This window comes from Lepeophtheirus salmonis, chromosome 10 (assembly GCF_016086655.4).
Source record: "Lepeophtheirus salmonis chromosome 10, UVic_Lsal_1.4, whole genome shotgun sequence".
In the NCBI taxonomy this organism is placed as follows: Eukaryota; Metazoa; Arthropoda; class Copepoda; order Siphonostomatoida; family Caligidae; genus Lepeophtheirus; species Lepeophtheirus salmonis.
This window is the reverse complement of record NC_052140.2, coordinates 18,433,828-18,459,506: the sequence shown is the minus strand read 5'-3', so window position 1 is coordinate 18,459,506 and position 25,679 is coordinate 18,433,828. Positions and strand designations below refer to the sequence as shown.

Sequence of the window (25,679 nt, the reverse complement as noted above, 5' to 3'; positions counted from 1 at the left end):
TTCCTAATCCAACTTCTCTACGTTGCATCTGAGACTGACTTATTTAGAAATAATGAGGGGTTGAAAATTGGATAGGGGAACTATTTTTGGGCAGAGTCCATGAATGGATTCGTCATATTTATTTTGGTATCGCACTCACAAATTTTCCCAAAAGTTCCGCCAAGTTTTTTTTTATTGCTCCACAGCTATTTTACCGGTATATCGAACCACACTTGTTTTTCTACAAAATATTATACCTAACAATAACACGAGTCAAAGGATGAACAATATTATTTTCAAACAAATTCTTTGAACATCATAGCTCAATGGGCAATGCACCCTGGATAAATTATTATCTAGAACTCAACGTGCCTTAGTTCACGTTTCTTTCGTTCCAAAAGAAAAAAATAAGCTTAATCAATATTGCCTTTAAAGAATATTCCTAGGTTAGATGGAGTAATTGTCATACTATAATGTTTACTTATACTTAATTCGTGTAACTCCATTTGACCATTAAAGGAACATAATAATAAAATAAAAGTTGTAATTTTTCGCCAGGTGGTTCCTTTTTCCTTTTAATATCTCAAACTCTATTATGTAGATATGTAATTATTCAGTTCTGGGAATCTAATGGGAAAGGGATTTAGTTCGCTATATATAGCATGATTCATCTTTTCCCCCTACCCCCTGGGCTTTCTTTTTCCCCCCAGATAAGACGAACCATAGTTCCTATACTAATAATTCATTTACATTTCTTCTCATTTACGATGATACAATAGAAGTAGCTCTTACTCTTCATCTCAAAATATAACATCATCTGCCTCTATAACTGAAATAATGACTCTTATGATAATCATATTTTAACTTGGTCCTTGGAAAGTAAATAATTTCATATAACCTATGAAATCAAGTAAATTGGGCATAAAAGATATGATTTTTTACTCGTTCCTTGGCTAAAAAAATCACCCATTGTCAGTAAATTGTTATTCTTTGGATCATAAAAATATGTTTCTGATATATTGAATGGAGTACTATATAAATTGCAACCATTGACTTTTTTTTATATCTTCATGCATACAGACAAACAAACATTGCCCATTAAATTTTGATTATTATCATATTTATACTGCAGTAAAACCTATGGAAAAATCGCAATAAATTTCAAGGTAACTCTTCAACTAGTTTTCTTGTTATGTAACAGTAATAAATTCAAAAGTTGGGATATGTCCGATTAGTATGATGAAACATTTAAAACAGATGGTTTTTGGACTAGTTTTGACCTTATTTGTATTATGTATTTTATAGCCTTATATAATAAGAAATCAATCCAAGAAATTGAGCATCAAAATAAAAAGTTTTTATATCCAATACAGAGTGGGGCTCCAGAACTTGTGGCAAAATTTAATTGTGATTTAATTTTTATGTTGAAGGTTTCCTTAAGCAACCAAACAACAGTTAATAAAAAACAAGTTCTTTTTTGTATGTCACGCCAATATTGCAATAACATCTTCTTAAATTTATAAGAATGCAGTCCACATTTCATCTTTGTCAAGTGTGAGTGAGTCTAAAGTAAATTGACAACTCAAATAATATGGAAAATTACATCAATATAGAACATCAAACAATTAGTACTTGAGTTATGGGTTAAAAAAAAGTGATAGTCCATAAATAAAAGCAGATAAAGTACAAAAATAAGCATAGAAGACCAAATTATTTTCCAACACTTTTTTTCTATCAATGAATACAAGCTGATTTGAATTATATTCTCCAAATTTTAACAAAGTATAATTCTATATAAATGTTATGGTTTGATTTTATTTAAGGTTTATACGTCTCAATAATTTTTCATAAAATTGTATTAAAGGGAGCTACATGATTGAACAAATTGGCCTTTATCAATAGATAGAATTTTAGAGGCGTGAAAAGATGTGATATGTGCTTATCCTTGAGATCAATTATGTACTAAGTTCGTCCACTTTTGGGGTCCAATGAGTTTATCAAATTTAAAATTTGTCTAAAAAGTCCTGAGGAGTATTTCGAAAAAAAAAACAAGGCACAACATCCTCAGGTAAAGGTTGGCAACATCCTCACTTTTTAACAATAAACAGAGAGCGAGTCCAGAGGATAGCAAGTGTTAATTCTGTAAGATGGAGACATCACCTCATGTTTTTTCTACTTTTGTCAAATGGTTATACCAATGTTGAGAGTGGTGGAGGACATGCATTGGCGTCACTTTGGAGTGAGAATCCCCCAGTTGAACTGTATTGTCGTCACGTCTCTTTCATATCATAAGTATCTCAAAATAGAGAACATTCTTTCCAAAGACCATGAGGTGGTCTACGCGGCAAAGCATTCGAACCTTACTATTCCACTAGTAATCCAAAGCTTCCACTTTTATTAATATCATGAACTTTTACTCTGGTGGAGGTCCACCACTAGCCATATTATAATTTTTAATCAAACTGTTGAACAAATAACATGCAATCAAAGAGCGTTGTTTGTTAGTCTTGACGAGCTTCTCTATCTCTGAGCAATTTTATTAAAAAATTTACTTTTAAAAATAAAAATAAAATGAAAAAAGACGTGATAATACAGACTATTTAATTAATGTCAAATAAGGGAATAACTAATTTGACATGAAGTATAATCAATAAGATTAGCTCAAAGAAACTATTAGAAGAATGTAATAAACACACGTTTGACTTTGTATATAGCAAGGAGGTTGGTAAAAATTACTTAGATTTCGATCCACAATTAAACTCCAAGTCCAACAGGTTCCAACAAATATTTATTTTTTCCGTCATTCATGAGCTCACGCATTAGAAACTATATTATATTTAAAGGTTCTCAATGTGAAGAATTAATAAAAATTAGAACAACAGAGGAAAATATAAAATAATACTAAGATTCCCAACACCTGTAAAGAATATCAAACGCTTAAGCTCACATTTTTTACAACTCTTTGATAAATACTTCTCCTTGGAATATGAATATAGCTCCCTATTCGAAAATATTAAATTACATTTAAGTGTTGTAACGGAACCAATATCTTTGAACAGGCTCAAAATATCCAGGGTTAGCAGCAAAGCATGGACTGTAAATAAATGTGAATTTTCTCATTTGTTTATTTTTGACATTTCCGTTCAGCCAACTTCTGAGTATCAACAAACAAATATTTAATTGTTTTCATCTTGTCATCATGAGTGAGAAAAAAGCTAAAGACAATGCATCTCAGATCTACTAGATACTGAATTTGAGGTGGAGAGGATTATGGACAGTTTGAAGTACTGTTGGAGCCTGGTTTTATTGGTGTCCAATGTGAAAAAGACCACTGAAGGAAAGTACGAAGTAGATTGCATAAATTAATGAGGGATCCAAAGTTTATGTCTACCTTTGAGAAGATGATCAAGGAGGACTCCATTAAATCCATCAATTGCCTCACCAACAACTTCTCTGTGGCTGTTAGGACCATCGAAACAACTTTAAAGTGTGACTTGGCATTGTTCTCATACTCAAACACCCAATGCCAGGAGTTTCGAGAGGTAAAGAGATAGGCCCCTTTTCTCGACAGATTGAACCTGCTATACTTTTCTCTGTGAAGACTGAAGACTGCCACGGTTGCTGGTTGGGACAACTTGTCTAAAGAGTTTGTCATCAACTCTTGCAAGGCCTTCCACCAACGTGTATAGGCTGAGCTTAGGCTAAAGGTGTACTATTAAGTTTTAAAGTTTCCAATGGTCTTGTTGTCGACTTTTGTAAAAGTAGATTTTTTTTAAATAAGAAAATGTTTCTGCATCTCTAAAGATATCTCTTGATTCCATGTTTTGCTGCCTAACTAAATACTTTTTTCGTTGACGTTCATTTTTGTATGCCAAATTTTTATTTTGTTATTTAACTTCCAATCTAAGCCACAAAAGAATATTTGATCATGAGAAGGAATTCCTTTATCATGTTGTTATTTGAACCAAAAACGAGCTCTAAAAGATATTACAGTAAAATAAATTTAAACACAAACTTTAAATTTATAAATGTCTGTAATTTTGTAAAAGCATACAGTAATTTTAGATTGATAAATTATCATAATACATTTTATTTTAATAATATGGTATTCAAACAGAATATGCTAAACAATGTCAAATATTTAATGATAAAATTTTTATGCCTTGAGAGCTTTGTAATTGTGCAAAGCTCTCAAGACATAACATTTAAATAAATGGAGTCATTTATTAAATTTAAAAAGTTATATAGTAATTTAAAGATGAAAAAATATGAAGGAATTTTCTTTAATTTTTGCAAAAGGGAAGTTAAAGTACCATAGTAAATAGCAGTCATCAATTTTACTCAAGTATAATATCTACTTATTAACCTTCAGTTTAATCCTTCCTCTACCCAATACAAGTCACTTACGTTATCCTTGGTAAATATGCAAAATAAAGCGGTAGATTATTTAATACACCACTCTGATAAAAAAGAAAACGTTATTTTCCAATCAAAATTCGATTTTCATTCTATACTGATTAATTTTTTATGTGGATCCATGTGTCCACATTGTATGATATCAATTTAAGCCATTTGCTTTCGTAGTTTGTTTTTTACTGATTCGACGGAATTTCATGATCTCTCGAGACTTTCTAATGTTGACGAAAATCGAAAGAAAAAATCTATATACGAGTAAATTTAATAAGATATATTGAAAGATGGTTAATTATGTTTTGTTTTTAACAATCATATAATATTAAACTGTGAAGAATAAATGATATTTTAATAGATTTAAAGAATCTCATTTTCCAAATTTTTTCTTTCGGTCGTTCTTAGAAAAGGAAAAATACATAATTTATATAGACTTCTAAGACAATTGACACGTCAGATGGAGTAAAATTAAAATTATAATTTTTACTTATGCTCAATAAGTGCAACTCTATTTGACTAATAATAACAACTTTTATTAGTCTTTTTTCAATAGTAAAATATTGCAGAGGACACAAAAGACGTTTGTGGATGTGTTTACTACCATTTTTGAGAATCTAATAATATTTTGATTTGGAACTAAGACATGGCGTTTTACTTTTAAACTTTATATGTACTAAAATAATTGTGATTGAAATAACTTAAATTATTTGAAAGACGTGGTTGATAACACCAGTAAAATAAATTAAGGAAGTTGCTGTAGAAGTTTTGTTTTTCTTGGCTGTATGGGACTCTAATTGACTTTTTTATATTGTAGACAGTCCGGAAGGAGATGCCAAGGGTCTTACCAGAGGAGATTGGACACGTGTTACCTTTTTGGTTGTTACATTTGACATTTTAACACTTACTTACATGGTATAAAGAGGTTAGAGGATTGCTTGGAACCGTCAATCAGCTCATGAAATTCTTATAAGACATAACTACCAGGACGCAACCCATACCTGAATTTCTGAAATTTACTAGTGCATGGTATTAGGGTGCGGAGTAGGAGAAGGCGCCAGAAGATATAAAGAAGAGTCTCACTTGTAACCCCGTGTTGAAAATATACGACTCGTTATTAGAAACGAATGTCTCAGCAGACGCTTTCTCTTATGGATTTGGAGGAGTCCTAACTCAAAAGCACGATAATACATGGGCACCGGTGGCGAACGCTTCATAAAGTACCTCAGAAGATAGAAGTCAAAATGAAGATGCCATTGGTCTTTGCAGCCTTCTAGGCCCTGACACCGAGCGGACGAGATTACACACGTCTCTTTTGTAGTAGAACCTTTATTTTTACAATTAGAGCCATATTATAATAAAACAACGTGTTTATTATGGTTTTAGCTGTTGTTTGGTTGCATAAAGAAGCATCTTGGTCAAAAAAAAGGTCAGTAAATGCTCCTTCACGTTTTGGGACCTCACCTTGTATTCAGTAACGGAGTACAGAACACCCTTACTGATGTCACATGAAAATCCTCTATTGCAGACATTTTAAAGAAGTCTCTATTTTTAAAAATAACCAGAAGTAAGAATTATTTGGATGATAAACAATACCACTTGATTCTATTTAATTATGTTATCCCTGCATAGGGCCATTCTTTGGTGAATTCATTAGTTTAATGATCTTGCTTGCCTATTTTGTATTATTATTATATAGTCGATTACTCTTTTTTTCCACACCACACGCATTCATATATCTATTATGTGAGTACTACAGCTTACTACTCCAAAGCTGTCATCATACATATAATTCATCCAAAAAAAAAAATCCTAATTTCATTAAGGATCTCCCACTGCGGTTATATTCTTTCATCCTTTTCTCTTCTGCCTCCTCTCCTTTCCTTCTTATTCCAACTCAAGCCGTTATTTAACATTATTTTTGTTGAACAGCCTTTGCATTCAAAATGGTAATCAGACAGAATCAATTATATACTTGATTAATGATTCTGAAGGGTAATAAGAAGTATGTAGTCATTTCAGGTTTTTGTACATGAATGAAAGAAAAAAATATAGGCAGATTAAAAAAGAATCTATAAATAAAGCACTCAATCTATTTTTGTTCTTCCTTTTTTTGAGCAACTATAGAATATTTTTTGTCTATATTAGTATATGTAGTTATCAAAAGAAAGAACTATTTGGTTAGATCAATTGTCTAACAATTTTTATCGTAAGGAATTAAAACACTGTTTATATTGTCGAATGTAAAAACAATTTAGACGTCGGGAAAAACTTATATTTTACTCTTTACCTACAATTAGAGATAAAACAGGTCTTGAGCTCTGATCTGCTGTTTCCAGGTACGGTATAAATAAACATGTAAAGGGTTTTTCTGTTAGGGTAAAAAAAGATACTATATTTTTTTTCTTCCTTTAACATTGAGAAACAAAATTAGTATACATTTAATCATGGAGTGATACATACTTAATCAGACATTGCAAGTTATCCAAAATTTATTATCAAAATAACTTTTCAATTGTCGCAAGAGTATTTCATAAAAAGCATGTGCCAATCATGAGCACATTTATAAAAGTACAATCACTGAGCCATATTTCTCACTACTTTTTTCAATAAATTTACAGATATTGCAGCAATTTTCCGTTTGATATTTTCTTTTATCTCTTCTAACATCGCCAGCTTTTTAGGATAAACTCATGACTTCACGTGACTCCAAAGATAATAACCTAAAAGTTTTCAACCGTACGATTAAGGTTCCCAATCAACTGGTCCATTTGTCTAAATAAAGCACCTGCTAAATTTTCTTTGCAAAAAATCGATTGTAATGTTTACTATGTTACAATCGACAAGTTTGGCAATTTTTCCATACTGGATAACAAATGCTAAATAACTACACAAAATGTTTACTGTTTAAAAAGAGCTAATTATAATTCAACCAATCTACGTTCAAACCCCGATTAGGAGAAAAATGAGAGGTGATAGCAAAATATATTGAATGTGTTGTGTTAGGTAGATAAGGTTGCGCTCACAAACATAAAGATGTACAATATATGCTGTTGTCAGCTGTCAAAGTGTTCCCCCTTTTCTTCTAATCAGTGTTCTTAAATTGGATTGGTTGTATAGGTATGAGTTTTTATTAAACTGTCAATAATTATCAACTATTATTGAATAATAATTAAATCGATGGAAGAATTGGCTAATTCTTCCGAATTGATTTTAGGCCTTTTTGGGTTTCTTTTCGAAGGAGATATTGCAAGTACAATAAAAGTAAAAACGTGTCCGATGTTATTATTACAATAATTCTAAAAGTAAATAAAAACGTGTTATTTATTGGTTTGGCATCAATAATGAGTAAAAATGTAACTTTTACCCAAATCATATTTTGTTTAGGTCCGAATTTTGAGTAAAATTGTTTCTACAATTTTGGCAAGTATCTGTCTAATTTTTTTTTTTTTTTTTTTAATTTGGATCTGAAAATTTGGGTAACCGAAATTTTATCGAATATTTACGTTCATAGATCTGAACCAACTCGAATCAGAGAAAATGTGGATCCATCATATCTTTTGCAACGATATGGTTTATCAAACTTGGGTAGACGTAAAAACTATGATGAGGGAATCTCCTACAAAATATGCTAACTCTATGTTTGACAATATATCTTCTTAGAGATCACAAAAGTTAGAGTTGCAAATGATAAACATTCACTTGCGGGTAAATTATTTTCTGTGCTTAAAATCCTTGTTTTATTTCCAAAACTATTATTTTCATTATATAATTCTTCAATAGAAAACATCTAGATATAAAGCAATTACGATTGTGGGTGTTTATGAAAGAAGGAAAGTATTACAGAATTTCTGTTGTGAAGCTATAACTATTTAAAAAAACCGGTGCATTTTTTGGGGATGTCTGATGAGCACTTTAGTCTTAAGTTAGTTTTCTTTTCCTGAGCTGTTGTCATTAATACAGGGTGTCCACGATAAATTGGAACTATCTTAAAATTCAACCTGCTTGATAAAAATGGAATTTGGAGTGTATTTGTTAATATGAAAAAGTTAGACATGATATTTATTCAATATGTCCTCCCTCAGCAGCCACCATCTTCTTCATCTTGCCCCTAAAGGATTTGCATGCCCTGATGACTTCTGTGGAATCAACAGCATTCCACTCCCTCGTAATAGAGCCCTTCAGGGCCGCAATGCTCTTGTGGCTGACCTTGCACACCTCCCACACCAACTTCCCCTACCAGTAGTAATCACACGGATTGAGGTCGGGTGAGTTGGAGGGCCAGGTGTTGCGATCCCAAAAAGTGATGTCGTGGGAGTTGAAGAGGTTAGTGGTCCTCATGGCGATGTGTTCGGGCGCTGAGTCTTGTTGGAATATGAACTCCCTCCCAGCGGCCGTATCCTTCATCCAGGGGATGACGAACTCCTCCATGACTTCGCAGTACCTTATTGCGTTAACCCTTTCCTTGGGATTGAAGAAGAAAGGAGCCATCACCTCACCGGTGCTGCAGATGACACCCAGTGTCATCACAGAGGCCGGGAACTTTGTGGTGAAGACTGCAGGGACCTTTTCTCTCTCCTTGGCAAGCCACCTGTCATTCTGGACGTTGTAGCTTCTGTCGACAGTCTAGTTCTTCTCGTCGGAGAAGAACATGATTCTTCCACCATGGCTCGTCATGTCATTGAGGAGACACTTACCGTTGGTGAGCCTGGTGGCCTTAATGGATGCCGTGAGTATGTGTTGTTTGGCCATTCGGTATGACTTGTACCCGAGGTCCTCATTCACAGCCTTGGAGACTAGCTGTTTGCTCACTCCACCGTTCTTGGCCAACCTGGACAAGGAAGTCCCCAGCGAAGCCTTGATGGACTTCTGGAGCCCTTCAGGAAGCGGGGAGTGCAGATTCGGTCACTGCTCATGTTGTGGGCCTTGCAGCAGACCTTCCCCTCAACCTCCCAGGCATTGAATACCCGATACACCGTGGTCTTGGGGTAGTTAAGAAGCTTGTAGATAGCAAAAGGCTATCTACCTACGCGAGCCCATTCGAGGATGGCGTCTCTCCTTGCTTGTTCCATGATGACTATTGTTTGTTGTCAAAACAATTGTGGTGGAAGTTATAGTGTATTGTTCATGCAACCTTTTATATTAGGTTGATTTAATCCCGAATATCCACATTATAGATGTGGATGAAGTTTAAAGTAGTTCCAATTTATCGTGGACACACTGTATTTAATTCTTGAAAAGTGAACTTCTTCTTCTAAAACATACAACATATCATTCATACGTATGAAATTAGAAATTGTTTATACAACCTCTGACATTCAGCTGCATGTAGGTTCAAATTAGCAAAAAACTATAAATAAATCAACCAATTTTTGTAAGCTTTATAAATAAATAAAAGTTTGTCTTTCCTTCTGTCTGTATGAATCTAATACAACAAGTCACTAAGTGTACTCTATATATGCTACATAATATTGTTGTACATCAAACCATATTTTGATCTAAGAAATAACAAAGATATCTTATTAATTAAATATTGAAGGCGTGTGTATGTATAACAAGAGCAATTCTCTGTTCCTTTTGTTATTGGTCTCTTATGTAAATCATTATATATGTGCATTTTCAATATATCTTAAAATTTGAATAAAATGTAAATGCTAGTGTGTTCAAATGAATTGTCTTTCTTTTTATCAGCGAGCGCTCTTACGACTAAAATGCTCGTCATATATCAAACTATATTTTTTATTTTCATCTACTTTTCTTATTATTATTCTTTCATTCCTGAGGAGAGAACAAATATGAATTGATATGAGTATTTTTTTAGTAAAGTGCGAGCTGAACATGAAAAGCGGAGTATAAATTTGAGGATTTATTGTGGAAATATCCTCTCTATTATCGAAACAAAAAGTTATATTTTTTGAGTTATTAATTGCTACACTGTATTGTATGTATATAAATAGTGATCTTCATCGTCTGTACTTTTCTTGCTGGCCCGATTTTTTTGGAATTGGTAATCTAAAGAATAAATGAACTTTTGCATGTCATTACTATTGAACTCCTCAGTAGTGAACATTATAACCAACTACATTAAAAACCTGATTGAACATTCAAATGTGCACATTTAGGAAAAAATATCAGGTTACCAAGTTATTATATTTTTTTTGTTCAATTTCCTAAAATACACAAGATCTTCATCACTTTTTATAATTATATTTTATAACATACATAATATCAATACTTCATCATAAACTAATATTGATATTTTTATACATGGACAATTATTTGTCCATACCAACTTATTAAGAAACTAAAGACTCTTGGAACAACTTTTAAATTGCTCTCTATTGTTTCTAATAACAAACATTTGTATTTAATAAAATATTGCTTTTTGCAAAACAACCGTTACAAAAAAAAAAAGCCATAAATCATAACACGAGAGTGGTTTGAAAAGTATCCGACATATCAAAAAAACAAGACTTTTTTTTCTAAATTATCAATTCTATTTTTAAATTTTCCAACAAAGTTTACCTATAACTCAATACACTTATCAGAGTGAAGCTCCCAACTATGTAAATCGTCAAAATAGTACAAGACGTTTTTTTAGCGAAATAATTTTTCACAAAACACTTTTAGGATTGACTTAGACGCGTCAAATTTTAACATAACAAACCTTATTTATGTATAACTGCAGTTATTTGAATTTATTTAAAGGTTACACTTTCAAAAACAAATATTTAACGACTGCTGAATACTCCATTTTGTCCAATTTCAAAAAAAAAACCGCCATCAACTTATTGAAACGACTGTTATATAACAGCTACATTTATAAAATAGTTGAAATTTTGGTTAGGTGCTGTCAGCAGATGATGAATAGATGTGACTAGCTTGTATTTCCGATTATTGTCCTAATCACGTTGAGGTCTGAAACTCTTTGGACGACCATTGTATGATATAAGGATAATTACACTGACCAAAAAGAAACCGATATTAATTTAACAGTATCTTGTGAGTAACCGTCAACAGATGCTAGATAGATGTGATTTCATTTGTTGTTTTTTTCCGATTATTGTCATCTATATTTTGAGGTTGGATAATTATCAGACTAACCGATCTGATACAAGGAATAAATGTACTACTCCTTTCAAAAAGAAACTTTTCTTTATTTAATAAAGTTCTCATTCGATTCTTATATTTAGCTTTTACTTGTTGATACGCACGTCCCCAACGCATTAAAAAAAATATCAACTACTTTGCATTATTCGTCTTTTGTTGACAGATGAAAAATAGCTTATTTTGGTGTACTCCACAATTTTCCATTATTAAAAAAAATAGAGAAAAAAAAATAATTTTGTGAGCTAACTGAATTATCGTTGGATCGTGCGCTACACAAAAAAAAATCTATTGGATTATGATTTGCAAGTTTAATGGTCAAAATTAAACTGATGCTCTGAAAATTGTCTTCAAACCCTTTGAGAGTCAGTCATCATTGCTGTTGCTTCAAATTCGCTTCTAAAGTTGCAAAACAAACATCTCATTGATATTCGAGCTCAAGCAATGATTGTTGCTCCTGGTACAGATTCCTAGGAGGACTCCATGACTTTTTATAACATATGATACATCGAATTATCTAACTGCTCATAATTTAATAAATAAACAAAGTAATAAGTTAAGCAATAATCTACAAAGACCAAAAATAGGACTTCTTGCTTATTTCTTGACATACGTATATACTATATATCGCCCATATTTAATTTATATAAATAAATTTCGACTATCATAAAGTAATTCAACTGAATAGCTACGCTTTTAATAAAGTATTGAAAATACAACATTACTGTATCAAATACAATACTATGTAGTATTTTAATATAAGAAAATACATACAGGATACTCCAGTTAAATATCCTGCCAATTTGGATCCCTCTCTTACGTAAACACATGCCTTTGGTAGCTGATTTTGTTTATCAGATATCTTGCTCAAATCTGCAACAGTTAGAAAAAAAATGGAGTAAATATATATATATGTTGTTCCGTATTTTTTTATTTTAGCCTTGTACAGAGACTTTAATTGAGACTCTACATAATTTCAATGAATTAAATAAATCAAAATCTACAAAAAATTCAGAATCCAATATTATTTTTTTAATCTAGTAGAATTTTTGAAGAGAAAATTGCATTTGAAAAAAAAATATTATTTCGTCGCTAAAATAGCTTGCACATCCAGTATATGTAATTCATTTTATAAAATTTATCGATAAAAGTATGACAATGACAGTTTGTGTGTACTTGAGTGATAAATAGCAGTTGATATGATTGACTTATTTCGCTAAATACCAATTGATTTAAGCATTTTTCTGTTTATTATCTGAAGTAAAGTTGTGTGGTATAATATATATTGCAACTAGTATTGCCTGAGGGTGCTGGTATCCCATGAAAAAACATCAACTCTTTTCTATCCCACTGTATGATAAACATATATTTATATACAGGGTAAGGCAGCAAACGTGGACCGTTAATTAATGTTTATTTTTTCATTATGATGAAAAGGTTTAGTGAGGATTTTTTGGTAGTCTGTTTCCACAGTCCTTTCTACATAAGCAAAATATACTTAATCATTTAGTCATTCCATCATCATGCAAAATGCAGTGGTATCCCTGATCTCCTAAATCCTGGAGTTGATGTGACGAAGATTACGGACATTGCTAAGAGTTTTAAGAGCCTGGTATTTTTTGTTCACAAAGATGAAAAAAAGAGGATCCAACTTTGTCGATGAATCACCTCACCAACGACTTCTCTGTGGCTTCTAGGACCATCATCAGGGCTATAAAGCACAACTTGGGATTCATTTATTTCACTATATAACCACAATATGAAAGCCAAGAGGCTCAAAGGGTGCAAGTAAATCCTAACATGGGTCAAGGCAAAGGAGTCAATTCTGAAAATTATCTCGCACAAGATAGTTTTCACAGTTGATCAATTGCACAACCGCAGGCTTGCAGAAACAAAAGAAAAGTTCTAAGGGGCTTACCAAACCAAATATTAAGACCAAACAGTGGCCTTTAGCGTTGTGGCCTTTAACGTAAATCAGATGCCTTCATTCTTTTTCAAAGCTGGATAGAAAATCAGCCAGGATACTTACTATAAGGTGCTTAGGTACACCATCTTACTATGGCTGAAGACCAACTACCCTTAGGGTAACTACGTCTGGACACCGATCGCACCCCCTCTTACACGTCTGCCAATTACCAAGAGTTTAGCGCAGATAGCATGGCTTGATTCTGGTCCAAATAGATAAAGCCCTCTTCCTCACCAGATTTGAAATCACTGGAATTTTCTATATGGGACACTTTGAAGAAGGAAACCAACAGAACCTTACAGTCAAATGTGGACCCAGTGAAGTCTTCCATAGTGGCTACATAGGAAAATCTAGCAAAGGAGTTTGTCATCACTTCCTGCCTGGACTTTAGACGATGTGTAAAGGCTGTGATTGATAATGAAGGTGGTGACATTGAGTGAAAAAAGTTTTGCAAAAACCTTGTTCATATATTTTGATAACATTATTTTATGGTCTATTTTTGAAAATATAGAGCTATTAATGTATTTCTAAACTAATCTCTCAAATCCACAGTTGAATGCCCCACCCTGTATTCTTTGAAAATCAAGGAAAAAAAAGATGAATAACCAGTATAAATTTTTATAGACTCAATATCCCCACAATATCTGACGTCATCTCGAGTCTATAACAACCTCCTCAATAAAAACTTTGACGCTTTATATATTTTCTTTGGTTACAAAGCACTGATTTGATGTTATTAGTAATTTTTTAGCTATGAAAAAAAAAGCTTAATTGAATTTAGAGGATAATTCTTTGAAAACTTTTGTAAGATTATTTATTCTTTGAAATTATTTATTTTTAGAAAAATAAACAATGCTTGAAAAGTAAGAGAAATTGTTTTCCCTAAATTAATTTTTAATCTATATTTTTTTCAATTGTAGAAAATTTGGAAATAAACCCAAATAAGCTTTCTTTTTATCTGTCAATAACAGAAATGTGTATAACAATGTAAAAAATAAATTTATTACTCGAATGAAAATGTGCTTTAAGAATAAAGGTTTCTTTTTGATCGGTGTATTATACATATTTATTCCTTTTATCATACTGGGGTGGTCTGAAGAGTTTCCGACCTCAATGTGATGATGGTAACAATCGTAAATGCAAGTTAGTTACATCTATCTAGCATCTGTTGACAGTTACTCTCAAACAGTTCCAGCTATTTTGGAAGTGCAGTTGTTATATAAAGTCGTGTTTGTGAATGAATGTGAGTCTTAAAATTGAAATAATAGGGTATTGAGCTATCATTAAATGTTTGCTATTGAAAGAGTAACTTTGAAATAAATTCAAACAAAATGCTTGTTTTGCAAAAATTTGACGCGTCTAAGTCAATCCAAAAAGTGTCTAGTGAACAATCAATTTGTAAAGAAAAACGTGCAGTCTTTTTTTTACTATTTAAAGAAATAAGCCTTGCTGGGAGAAGTGTATAGGTTTACGAAAAAACTATGTAAAAAAATAAAGCAAAAAGTGAAAAAAACCGTCTGTCTTCCTTGTTAGGTCGCAAAATTTTCAGACCACCCTTTTATATATGTATGTACAAATTGATTTATGGCTTATATTTGCAACGCTTGCAAGAATAAGGCATATCTTTATTTAATACCATTGTTTGTTATTAGAAACAATAGAGAACGGTTTACAAGTTGATTCAAGATGTTTTAGTTGCTAGCTAAGTAGGTATGGTCCACGTATAAAAATAGAAAAAAAAATCGATAAATATCTCATAGAAAAGCAAATAAATCATATATGATATTTGTAAAATGTAGGCCAAAATATATTTATATCTCGTTATAAAATCATCTGCATTTGAAGGATGTTAAACAAAAAAAAATAGCAACCCTGACATTTTGATGTTTTTTTTGGATAAAAGCAGCTAGAATCAGCTGTTACACGAGTGGAGGGGGAAAAAATCCAGGTTTTCATGACTATTTGATCCATTACACTCCATTTGTGATTTTGAAGACTATCTTGAAATGACTTATTTTCCAGCAAGTGCGATTAAACAAAGTATTAAAAAAAATGGTGAAAGTTTAAGAAATGATCTACATTAAATATATAATTGACGTCAAATTGATTGCCTTATTGATTTATACAAATCCAGCATGTCTATGGGGATCCCCAAAAAAGACTTCAGTGCATGCCTCCTGTAAATCGGCATTTTGTAACACACCTACTATTAAATACCGCTCTATTTAGGTTTTTTTTTGTTTTAGCCTTTTCACGAAACAAGTTATAAAAATATATTTAATATCAAAGAGTTAAGAACGCCCATAAATAGTGACTACACACATTGAGTTTCAAAGAATAATTTAATCTGAGCTACATCGGTTTATTTCTATTAAATATATTTATAAAGTATTTATTCTAAATGTGGCCCTTCACTAACAAATGTATCTACCCTTACTATAAAGTATATATTTAACAATTATATTATCCCGTGAATACTTTTTTTTTTTTTTCAGAATATGCTTATGATGATACCCTAAGTTCTCACGAAGATTCTTCTACCCAAAAAAAACAAAAAACATTATATATTTTAGTAAAGTAAAATTTAAACTGCTTAAACAGTATGGATTCCATATATTTGCCTACAATTCATTCGATCATATCAGACTCCTCTTCATCCTTCAGCCCACTTCCTTCCCTGTCAGATGAAGAACCAGAAGATGAGGAGACGATACCAAACTATTGGGCCCTGCTTCTATTATTGCTTTGTGTTGTTGTCGTTTTTGGAAATGTTTTAGTTATTCTTAGTGTTGCTCGAGAAAAGGTTCTGCAGAACTTAACAAATTATTTTATAGTGTCTCTGGCAGTTGCAGATCTACTAGTAGCCGGATTTGTAATGCCCTTTTCTGTTTATGTGCTGGTAAGTTAAGGTTATAGTTCATCATTAATTTGTTATTTATCAAAATGATAGAAAATGTTTATTGTCAATTTTTTTTAAAGTTTATATATAAGTTGCGTCAAAATAAAATAATTTTGAGCAAAAATCAAGAAAAGTAGTATGTCTTACATTATTCTATACGTTATGAATATATACAGTTGAACAATTGTTTTTAATTTTTTGATTATGATTACTATTTATTGATTAAAAATTTCATCTTCTTTTATAAAATATTTTTTATGCCTCAAAAACCATTTTGCTTGTTTCACAAGTATTCATGTACTTATCAAGTTTTCGATATCTTAATTTTCTGTCCTAGCATATCACTAAATTCAAAAGAACTGCCTATGTCAAGAATCTTCCTCTACATGGTAGGAAGTCCAAGCTTAGCACAGCACAAGTGCGATATACAGTCCAGTAAGTTGCCAAAAATCCAAAGACAATTCTCAAATCCATCCAACATGGGTTGGAAGCAACATGAACTTTACTTGTATGATTAAGTTTATAAAGAGTTTTGCACAAGGATGTGTTCCGGGGTTGTGTGCCAAGAAAGACTCCACTCCTCAAGAGTAGGCACATAAAGTCGAAGCAGAAATATGCAATGAGCACAAAAATGATGAACTCAACTTGTAGCGCAACCAGCTTTGTCAGATAAGACAAAGCTAGAGTTATTTGGAAACAACCAGCATCAACACATTTTCGACAGAAGGCCCAAGCTTTCAACCCCAAAAACACTATTCCAACAGTGAAACACAATTTCATGATTATAGCTTTTTTTTTACTACCAATAGAACTCGAGAACTTTAACAAAATTGACGGCAAAATGAAAATGAAAGACAATCGATATTCTTGAAATGCATCTGCATCAATCAGCAAGATGCTGAAGCTTGATCGTTCCAGCAAGACAATAACCCTATAGCACACATCCAAAAAAGTTAAAAGGGCGAAACAGGCATATGGTTAGGTTCATAGACTGGCTTGCCCAAAATCTGAAGCTTAACCTTATTGAGAATCTATGAACTACACTGAAAAAATCATTGTACAATATACATCTAACAAATATTGATGACGTTTGGAGACACTGTCAATAAGAGCTGGTCAAAATCAATGTAAGTGTTTGCCTCAATTTCCTAAGGACCTATCCCAATCGATATTTCAATAAATATTTGAATAAAGCCAGAGTCCAAAGTATTAAGCTATTTTTGCTCTTCCGATAAGAATACTTATGAAACGCAAAAAATGGTATTTTGTTAATTTACTCAAAAAAAAAAAGAATAAACTATTATGATTTTTTTTCATTAAGAGTAGTTTATGATTGACTAAGGACTACAGTGTTAGTAGATCCAATATGAACATCTAATTTTGTATTCTTGACATTTTTGTGAGGTTACGAATAGTTTTGGGTTCAACTATATAACTCAATATTTCGGGTTTGTAAATTAAAAACTTTGTATTCAAATTTGTGGTATGAGTTTGCAGTTATATCTAAAAATCTTTATTATATTTAAGTGACTTGACCTTGCTAATAAAAATCTATCATTATGACAATTCTTTTTTGCTAGTTTAAGAGTGTGAGTGTTGTGAATTAGGCAAAACCTTTCCTTAAAAAGGGGAAAAACGCTTTATTCATGCATACTTGAAGTTGTTGACAATTGTTTCAAAGACGAAAGAAATTTATTCTTTTTCTGAAAAGAAATGCCAGAAACGACAGATTACATCATGTGGGAATGTGTCCAATTACATTTGACCTACATGGGAATTATACAATCCATTAAAGAGGGACATTATAAAAACTTGGAAGGATCGACTTTCTGACAACCAGTAAAAATACTAAAATTGATGCTATAATCACCAAGGCACTGTTTATTTTATATAAGCAATGTACTATAAAAGACAGTAATTGAAATAGAATGATTCTTTGTTTAACTTTGAACTTGAGTAATTTATATTGCATTTAATTTAAAAATTTATTAAAATGTCACTTTTAATTTTCTAACTGATATGTTTTATTATGATTCAGTTGATGTGACATCGATGTTTTTGTTTTTAATATTATTAAATAACTTTCCAATTACATAAAGAATGCATTCTAATAATGGACAAGAAGAACAATATGAATTTTCTTTTTTAGCATATTTTTGTTCAAGATTGTTTTTTTTGTTTAGTACACAACAAATAACCTTGAACTATGTGCCACGCTGTATTTAATGGGTAACCACATTCAATTTTTGTTGTTAAATGTATTCAAAGAATTGGAATCTTATTTAGAAATACTAAATTGATAGATATATTGCAACGTGGAAACAATAAATTCATAAACATAAAAATATATATCTTTGATTAACTTATACATTTTGAAAATTAGCAAACAAATGAATTTAAAATAAAATAACTACGTATTATATAGTGAATATGGTATTTCCATTATATATCAACAAATGAAAAATAACCCTAGTTGAATTATGTTAATAAATATTTAAAAAGGTTTTGAATGCAGTTAAATTTGCGGTTCCACAAAAATAATTCTTAAATAGGACAACCGGTTAGCTAGATAAGGCTTTTTATAAAATCTTAACCACTATTATATTGAAAAACTTTACTCACTGATTTTAAAAGTCATACTGATGATAGAAGTAAGATCTTGGTATCAAACTATAGATTTTTTGGGTAAGGAGCTTGAATTTGATAATATAATTAGTGTAAAACTATGGAAACCCAATGATTATCAATTTTTTTTAATGTTAAATTAAATTAAAATATGTATGGTTGAATTAAGGTTGAAGAAAATAATTAGCATATTTTAAAAAATTGAGTTGAATATGGAATTCTTGAAGAAATCAAAAATATTATTTTTCCAAAATTTAGTGCAATCCTTCATCCTCAAATTGGACCTCTAAGATATGCCAATCGAACCATTTTGTTTTGTTAATTAATGAACTTTAATGATCAATAAATTATTATGATCCCTTAAGTCCATGAGGGCCCATACAAGAGATGTCGAGGTTTACACCAGAATATCCAAAGAGCTATAAAAAAGTGGATAGGACCCCCCCCTGATGCTAACATTTTCGACTACTCCTCAATTTGGGTACAAATCGAAAGAATCCGTCAACCAAACACTGAGAACCTCAAAACCACAGTAAGTTCGCAGCGGGATTCCATGACATAGGACTACATCCACAAAGGGTGCCATGTGTTCCACCGCCGCCTAGTAGCAATCATTGCCGCTAAGGGTGGCTACGTTAAATATTTACAAAGTCTAGTCTCAAGTCTATTTATAGTGTTAATTTTGTTTACATTATATTGTTAAATAATCAATTGGATCTTGTTGAAGTTTAAAATTTGGAGTGTTCATATTTTGATGGACCACTTGGTATGCATAAACTTAAAATAATTTGAGGACGGATATATAATTAAATCTCATGGGAAAATATATATTATCCAAAAATTTCTTGGAGAACATAAATATTTCTTGGCCGCGTATAGCCAAGCAGAAATCAATAAAATAATTGAATTTTCCTCAGGAAAAGTTGAATTATGATCAAAATCATTTATATTTTTCTGGTATTCTTTTCCTAAGCAGATATTATTAGTATTTAATTTTGGAGGAGCAAGCTTCTAGTTCTTCTACATACGACATATCATTAATATAAAGGAAACCTGATTGAACATTTGACAGTGCTATTAAAAAATTGTAGTTATTCTGAGGATTCATTGGAGAGTTAGTATTGTAACTTCTTGTTGGAATTCGAGTAGAATTGAGAATCTAAATTGAAGTAATTGCCCATGTCCTTGTTTCTTTCCTACTTTCCATTGTCACGGCTGATTGTAGCTGATCTATGGACAGGGCAAGACAGCTTAGCTACTCTCCTCCAAAACATTCTTCAAATTGTCAGGATTTCCATTTTAATTTTATGTTTCTCTTTCTTTCAACATTTCCAAAATACACACGATTTTCATCACTATTTATTAATTTCTTATTTATGTAACATAAATTGTTCTCAAACTGGGGAATTGACTTTATAAACAAATCGATTAGATAATACGGATTTTTTTATTTATAATTGGCCTATAAGTGAATTCAAGGCACCAAATTCTAAGAGGCATAAGGGTTTCATTAACTTCAGGCTAGTTATTATTTTTGTCAATTGCACTAAAAGAGAACAGATGCCCCTGGTTCTAACCGCGTCTGTTATATCTGCTTGCTTATGTCCCATGGCATATTTTTTATATTAGTTACAAGCAGATTTGAAAAGACGCGGATTGAAATAAACACCAATTAGACTCCGTATTTAGCAAGAGCAAAGGCAGGAATAACTCTGAGTAAATTTTCCATTCTACTCTGAGAATGAGACTGGGTGCTATGTAAGCACATTAAAGCTCATATTCCTTTATTTTTAATTGTGTACAAAAAATAATCACCTATTTCCAGGCAATTTACCAATAAATCAATTTTAACTAACATATTTTCTTAATTATACAAGCTTATTATATAATTTAGGCATAGTAATAAGTTATTTTGATTATATTTTTGAATATTTTTTTAAGTATATTCATCAACTTAATTAAGTTCTTGTATCATCATAATTCATGATTGAATCTCACTTATTTACAATAATTAATTGTAGGTATAAATAATTTTATACATAAAATATAACATATTTTTTTCCTACTTGCAGAAGTAATGAAACTTTTAAGTGTAATAATTAATTCCAATTACGGATTGATGATTGTTTTAAACTATATACTTCCTTAACATTAATAGATTTTCCAAAATTTACATACAAACAAAATAAACAAAGCAATATTATGCAAACAGCCATTCACTATGTCATAATGAAGATAATAAAAAAAAGTACACTTACAAATATTTGAAAACACTCACGTACAGATTATGATTAAATTCCTCCAATATCTTTCTTCTTACTTGATCTTGACTTTCAGGTATACAAAATACGCTGTAGAAAGGACTGCATTCACTTTGTGATTGTTTATCCCGATAAAAGATGTCAAATAATCGTCTGTTTGAACCTTGAATCCGAAAGAGCTATCTAAGAAAGAGAGACACTCTATATGAAGAGTTGATCTCATCTTGTGCTATAAATTTTATTTTTTTCAATTTTTCAAAAATAAAATTTAAACAACATTACTTTTTTCAAATCAACTAAAATAGTGCTTGACATATTTTTCATGCAATATGTGAGCCCTCAGCTGATATAATGACCTCAATTGGAGGACTAAATCCCTTGGAGACCTAGACTATGTTGTCCGGCTCCAGTTTTTTTCACTCATTTTTTATAGAAGCCTCTAGAAACTGAACTCTCCTGTGACGTGAGCACACACCCTCTCCTACAGACGGGCCTAGATAGATAGTCTAAGATGTGTGTCTATGGAGAGGAGGGCAGCTACTTGTTTTGGTTCGGAAAGTTGTCTCATAGGAAGGCCGGTGTCTTAGCGGTGTAATGACACGGAGCTCCTTCTTGAATAAAAACAAAGTTGTCCCCGAACTTTTCTCTGCCCATGGGAGCACTTTCTTATCAAGAAGTTCGATGTAAGCATCTTAATTAAGCCGTTCCATCCTCGCCACAAAAATAGGGCTGACATTGTTTGGATATTCAGTTGTTCTGCTTATTCAAAGAGACAACAATGGTGAATTTTTTTTTCATCAGATAAGAACCCAAATGTATCAGAATTTGAGTTAAAATTGAGAAAATAAATAATCTTTTATACTCTTTCCAACCGTCCCAGCTTGCTCTGTTAAGAGATTAGATGTCTGGCTGTCCTCGTCTGAGATTTTGCACCAATGCCATTCCGGATTGCAAAAAAAACAATGCGTACTAGTAGGTAAGATCATCCCTGTATATTATACTTAAAAAAGGAAATTCTAAATAAAAATGGTGTGTAGTGTCTATTGTACAGCAAAAAGGGCGTTCTTCACATTTGTCTTTATAAAATTTAATTCCAACTTGCTAGGTACTGGATAATTTACAATAAGTAAACCTTTTGTCTGTTGAACCTAGAAGTTTATTATTGAAAGCTCCAATGACTTCATGCAAAATTAATTTGCTTTTTCTTATTTTGAGATAAAATCTTGATTCAAAATGATTCAAAAATCGTTCATAGCCTTCATTTTAATGGCATAATTAGCCGTTGGACTTCAATTTTATTGTTACATATAGAAAGATAGTCTTGTAATGCTATTTTGTTTATCAAAGATGGGGTTATTGCAGCAATGTACATATCATGAGTCCTGACTTCTATTGGAATTAGGAAATTTACTTTTCTTAATTAAAACTTTAGACTCGCCCTCATTGAAATAAAGGACAACGGGGATAGTTGAAGCAGTTTCTTTATTGTGATCATGAAAAAAAAAACTAAAGGCATTAAATTTACATTATAATTGTATAATATAACGCAGATTATTGTTCAGGATAATAAAATACAAATCAATACCTTCATTCAAATTGTCCTATCAATTTTTGCATACAAGCTGTTTATTTTTATTGTATACAGTGGGGGAAAATAAGTGTTTGACTTTTATTTGATTTTGTAACATTCTTTTACTGACAAAGAAAAACATGGTCTATAATTATAATAACTTTATAGATACTATATCAACAAAAAAGTAGTTGGAAGGGGAAAATGAAGAGTATAATCCAGATAACATTACCTTTTTGGGCGTATTTCTCTGCTAAGGGGAAAGAAGGACTTCAATGTATAGAAGATAGAACGGACAGGACGATGCACCTAGTAAATATTCGGTGACAACCTCTTTTCCTCAAGAAAGGTCATTGAAAATTCTTTGTGTTATGAATTTCCCCTGTATTACCCCAACATATTGCCAAAGCAACGAAAAAGTGGCTCAATAAGAAGCACATTAAGGTCAGTAAGTGGTCTAGCCTGTTTTATGACCTCAATTTCAAATAAAAAATTCCTTCAGCTGACCTATTTACCAAATCGGTAATGAATCAAATGCTTTTTTTCTTCACTGTACCCTTCAAATATAAATTTGAAGGTTATTTTCTACCCCTATATGATTACTTTTCCGTACTAGGCGTAATTGAAATTCTAAACAAGTTCAAATAAACTATAGATTATATTAATATACGAGGGTCCTCTGAAAAGTTACTGATCTCTACATGAAGATGACAGTACTCGTAAATATAAGTTAGTCACATTTAAATTGCATCTGTTGACAATTACTCACAAAAGTTTCAACCATATTTGATGCAGCGTTGTTATATAACATCCGTTTGAGTGAGTATATGTGAGTATTTTTGCAGATTAATTTTTTTATTTTATATTTTTTCGTTTTTCAACAAAGTCACTTTTTAATACAACACACATTTCCTTGCAAATTTACAGATGGGAGGTTAAAGAGAAGGGAGCATCGCTGGGAGAAGAATGTAAAGTTAAAAGGAGACTATGTTGAAAAAGAAAAAAAAAATCCTTTTTTTTTCTTCACAAAAACACTCAACATCAACTCACTCAAAAGAATGTACGTTACAAAATGCTGATAAATTGTTGAGTGACTGTCAATAGATACAATATAGATGGGCCTAGCCCTTATTTATGTTGAGGTCGGAAACCGTTCAGACAACCTTCTTATAATCTAAGATATCAAGTTTTGATCATTCATTTTATATCGAGTTTTTCAAATATTATGTAGGGAAAGTTAAAGTAATTTTCAGAAAATTATAGAAATTTCTTGTTCAAATAATACTGTAATCAAGCACAAAAAGAATCCCAAATTATTTGTTTATCAATATGAATTTTTGGTGAGAAATTTAATGTTTCAATTTATCTCCCTACATTCTATATTATTTGAATAGTTTTGGCTTCGATAATACAATTTCATTCAAAGGACTATACAAATTATTGTCGATTATTATTTGTATCTAAAAATAGATATTTGCATTGTTGTTTGGTAAATTTTTCAAACTATAAATATAACTTCTTTTTTTTAAATACAAAAGCTTTATTGTGTGTATGTTTACTATAAAACCGTACTTATTTCATTAGAATATTGATTTTTGTTATTTTATATAATGAAAATGCTTTTTAACTTATTTATAAGCAAATAATTTAAATTTAGATATGTACGAAAAGAATTATTATGAAACTCTCAAGGTGGATGTCAGTTCAACATTAAGAAGTCAATTAAGGATGATAACGATGTTGAAAGCACCCAATAAACCAAGAACCAAATCTTCTGCAGTTACATTATTGGCTGACTTCTGGCCTGCATACATGTTGCCCTCCAACACCCTTGACCTGAACACCATGAAATCTCCAGTTTTGGGGTGTATATCTCTCCTAAGGGGAAAGAATAATGTCAGATCCAAATCTGTATTTGTGACAATGTCTTACATCCTGGGAAATGCCTTCAAAACCTACTAATTCTTTTCATCTACGTGTGGAGGCTTTTATTGATTGCAAAAGAGGACTTAAAAATAGTCAATTTAAACATATCACAAATTGGTTTTGAGTTGTCCTTTCTTGAGCCTATCAAAACCACGTTTTTTGTCGTTTTCTCATGATACTTGAAATTTTGGTTTCCCACTCTGTAGTGCTTTGATTTCAACCCTATCTTTTTAGCTCATTCGATATTTTAGCAAGTGTTGCCTTCTCTTTATATTTGACTCTTCCTCTAAGAGATTTTGCAACGTGGCATTCTGTGGGGGATAGCTTTTTTCCATATTTTTCTAATATTAGGTTCACAAAATGAATGACATCCAGGCTGCCCAAGGAAGAAAACTGCTGACCGATTTGAAGTCCCATGATAACCCGAATCATCTTATAATTGGATGAGAAACAATGGGGTCGTTGGGAACAACGGAAATGGCATACCCACCATCTTCTTTGAGCCAAAGGAGAGTGTGGCTGCTGACAGGTACTATGAACCCCTGTCTGACCATGTAATACTTTGGATGAAAGCTGTGGCGAATGCTCCTGTTTCAACAAGAATCGTTCTAACTCACAAGACCTGCAAGACCCAAAATTTGTTTGAAGAAGAGACTGTGTCATTTTGATACGCCCACACATGGCCTTTTTACCTCCCCCCTTATTATTCCCTTTTTACTTCTTTTAGGGGGAGTTAGAGAGGAAGATATCTGCCAATTCAAACAACAGCAGCGACTGTAATCCTATAGGGATCGTATCAAACAAATGATTTGCAAAAATGGGAAACACATTCAAAGATTTATTTCTTTTTTATTTTAGAACTTGTAAATAAAATTTCAACCCTTTACTTTTTCCCCTTATTGATCAGAATACAGTTACAGGTTGTCCGGATTTACATCA

The 25,679-nt window shown here is 31.7% G+C and overlaps 1 protein-coding gene across 2 annotated transcripts in view; it reads left to right on the top strand.

Moving 5' to 3' along the window:
* The window catches only part of LOC121125647 (dopamine D2-like receptor), a 161,614-nt gene that overhangs the window by 72,830 nt on the left and 63,105 nt on the right, over window positions 1-25,679 (top strand). For both annotated transcript variants that reach the window (XM_040720840.2, XM_071891573.1), the window contains one exon: window positions 15,955-16,358. In XM_040720840.2, coding sequence (XP_040576774.1) covers window positions 16,062-16,358 — 297 coding nt within the window. In that variant the 5' untranslated portion in view covers window positions 15,955-16,061. The remainder of the gene's footprint in view (window positions 1-15,954; window positions 16,359-25,679) is intronic.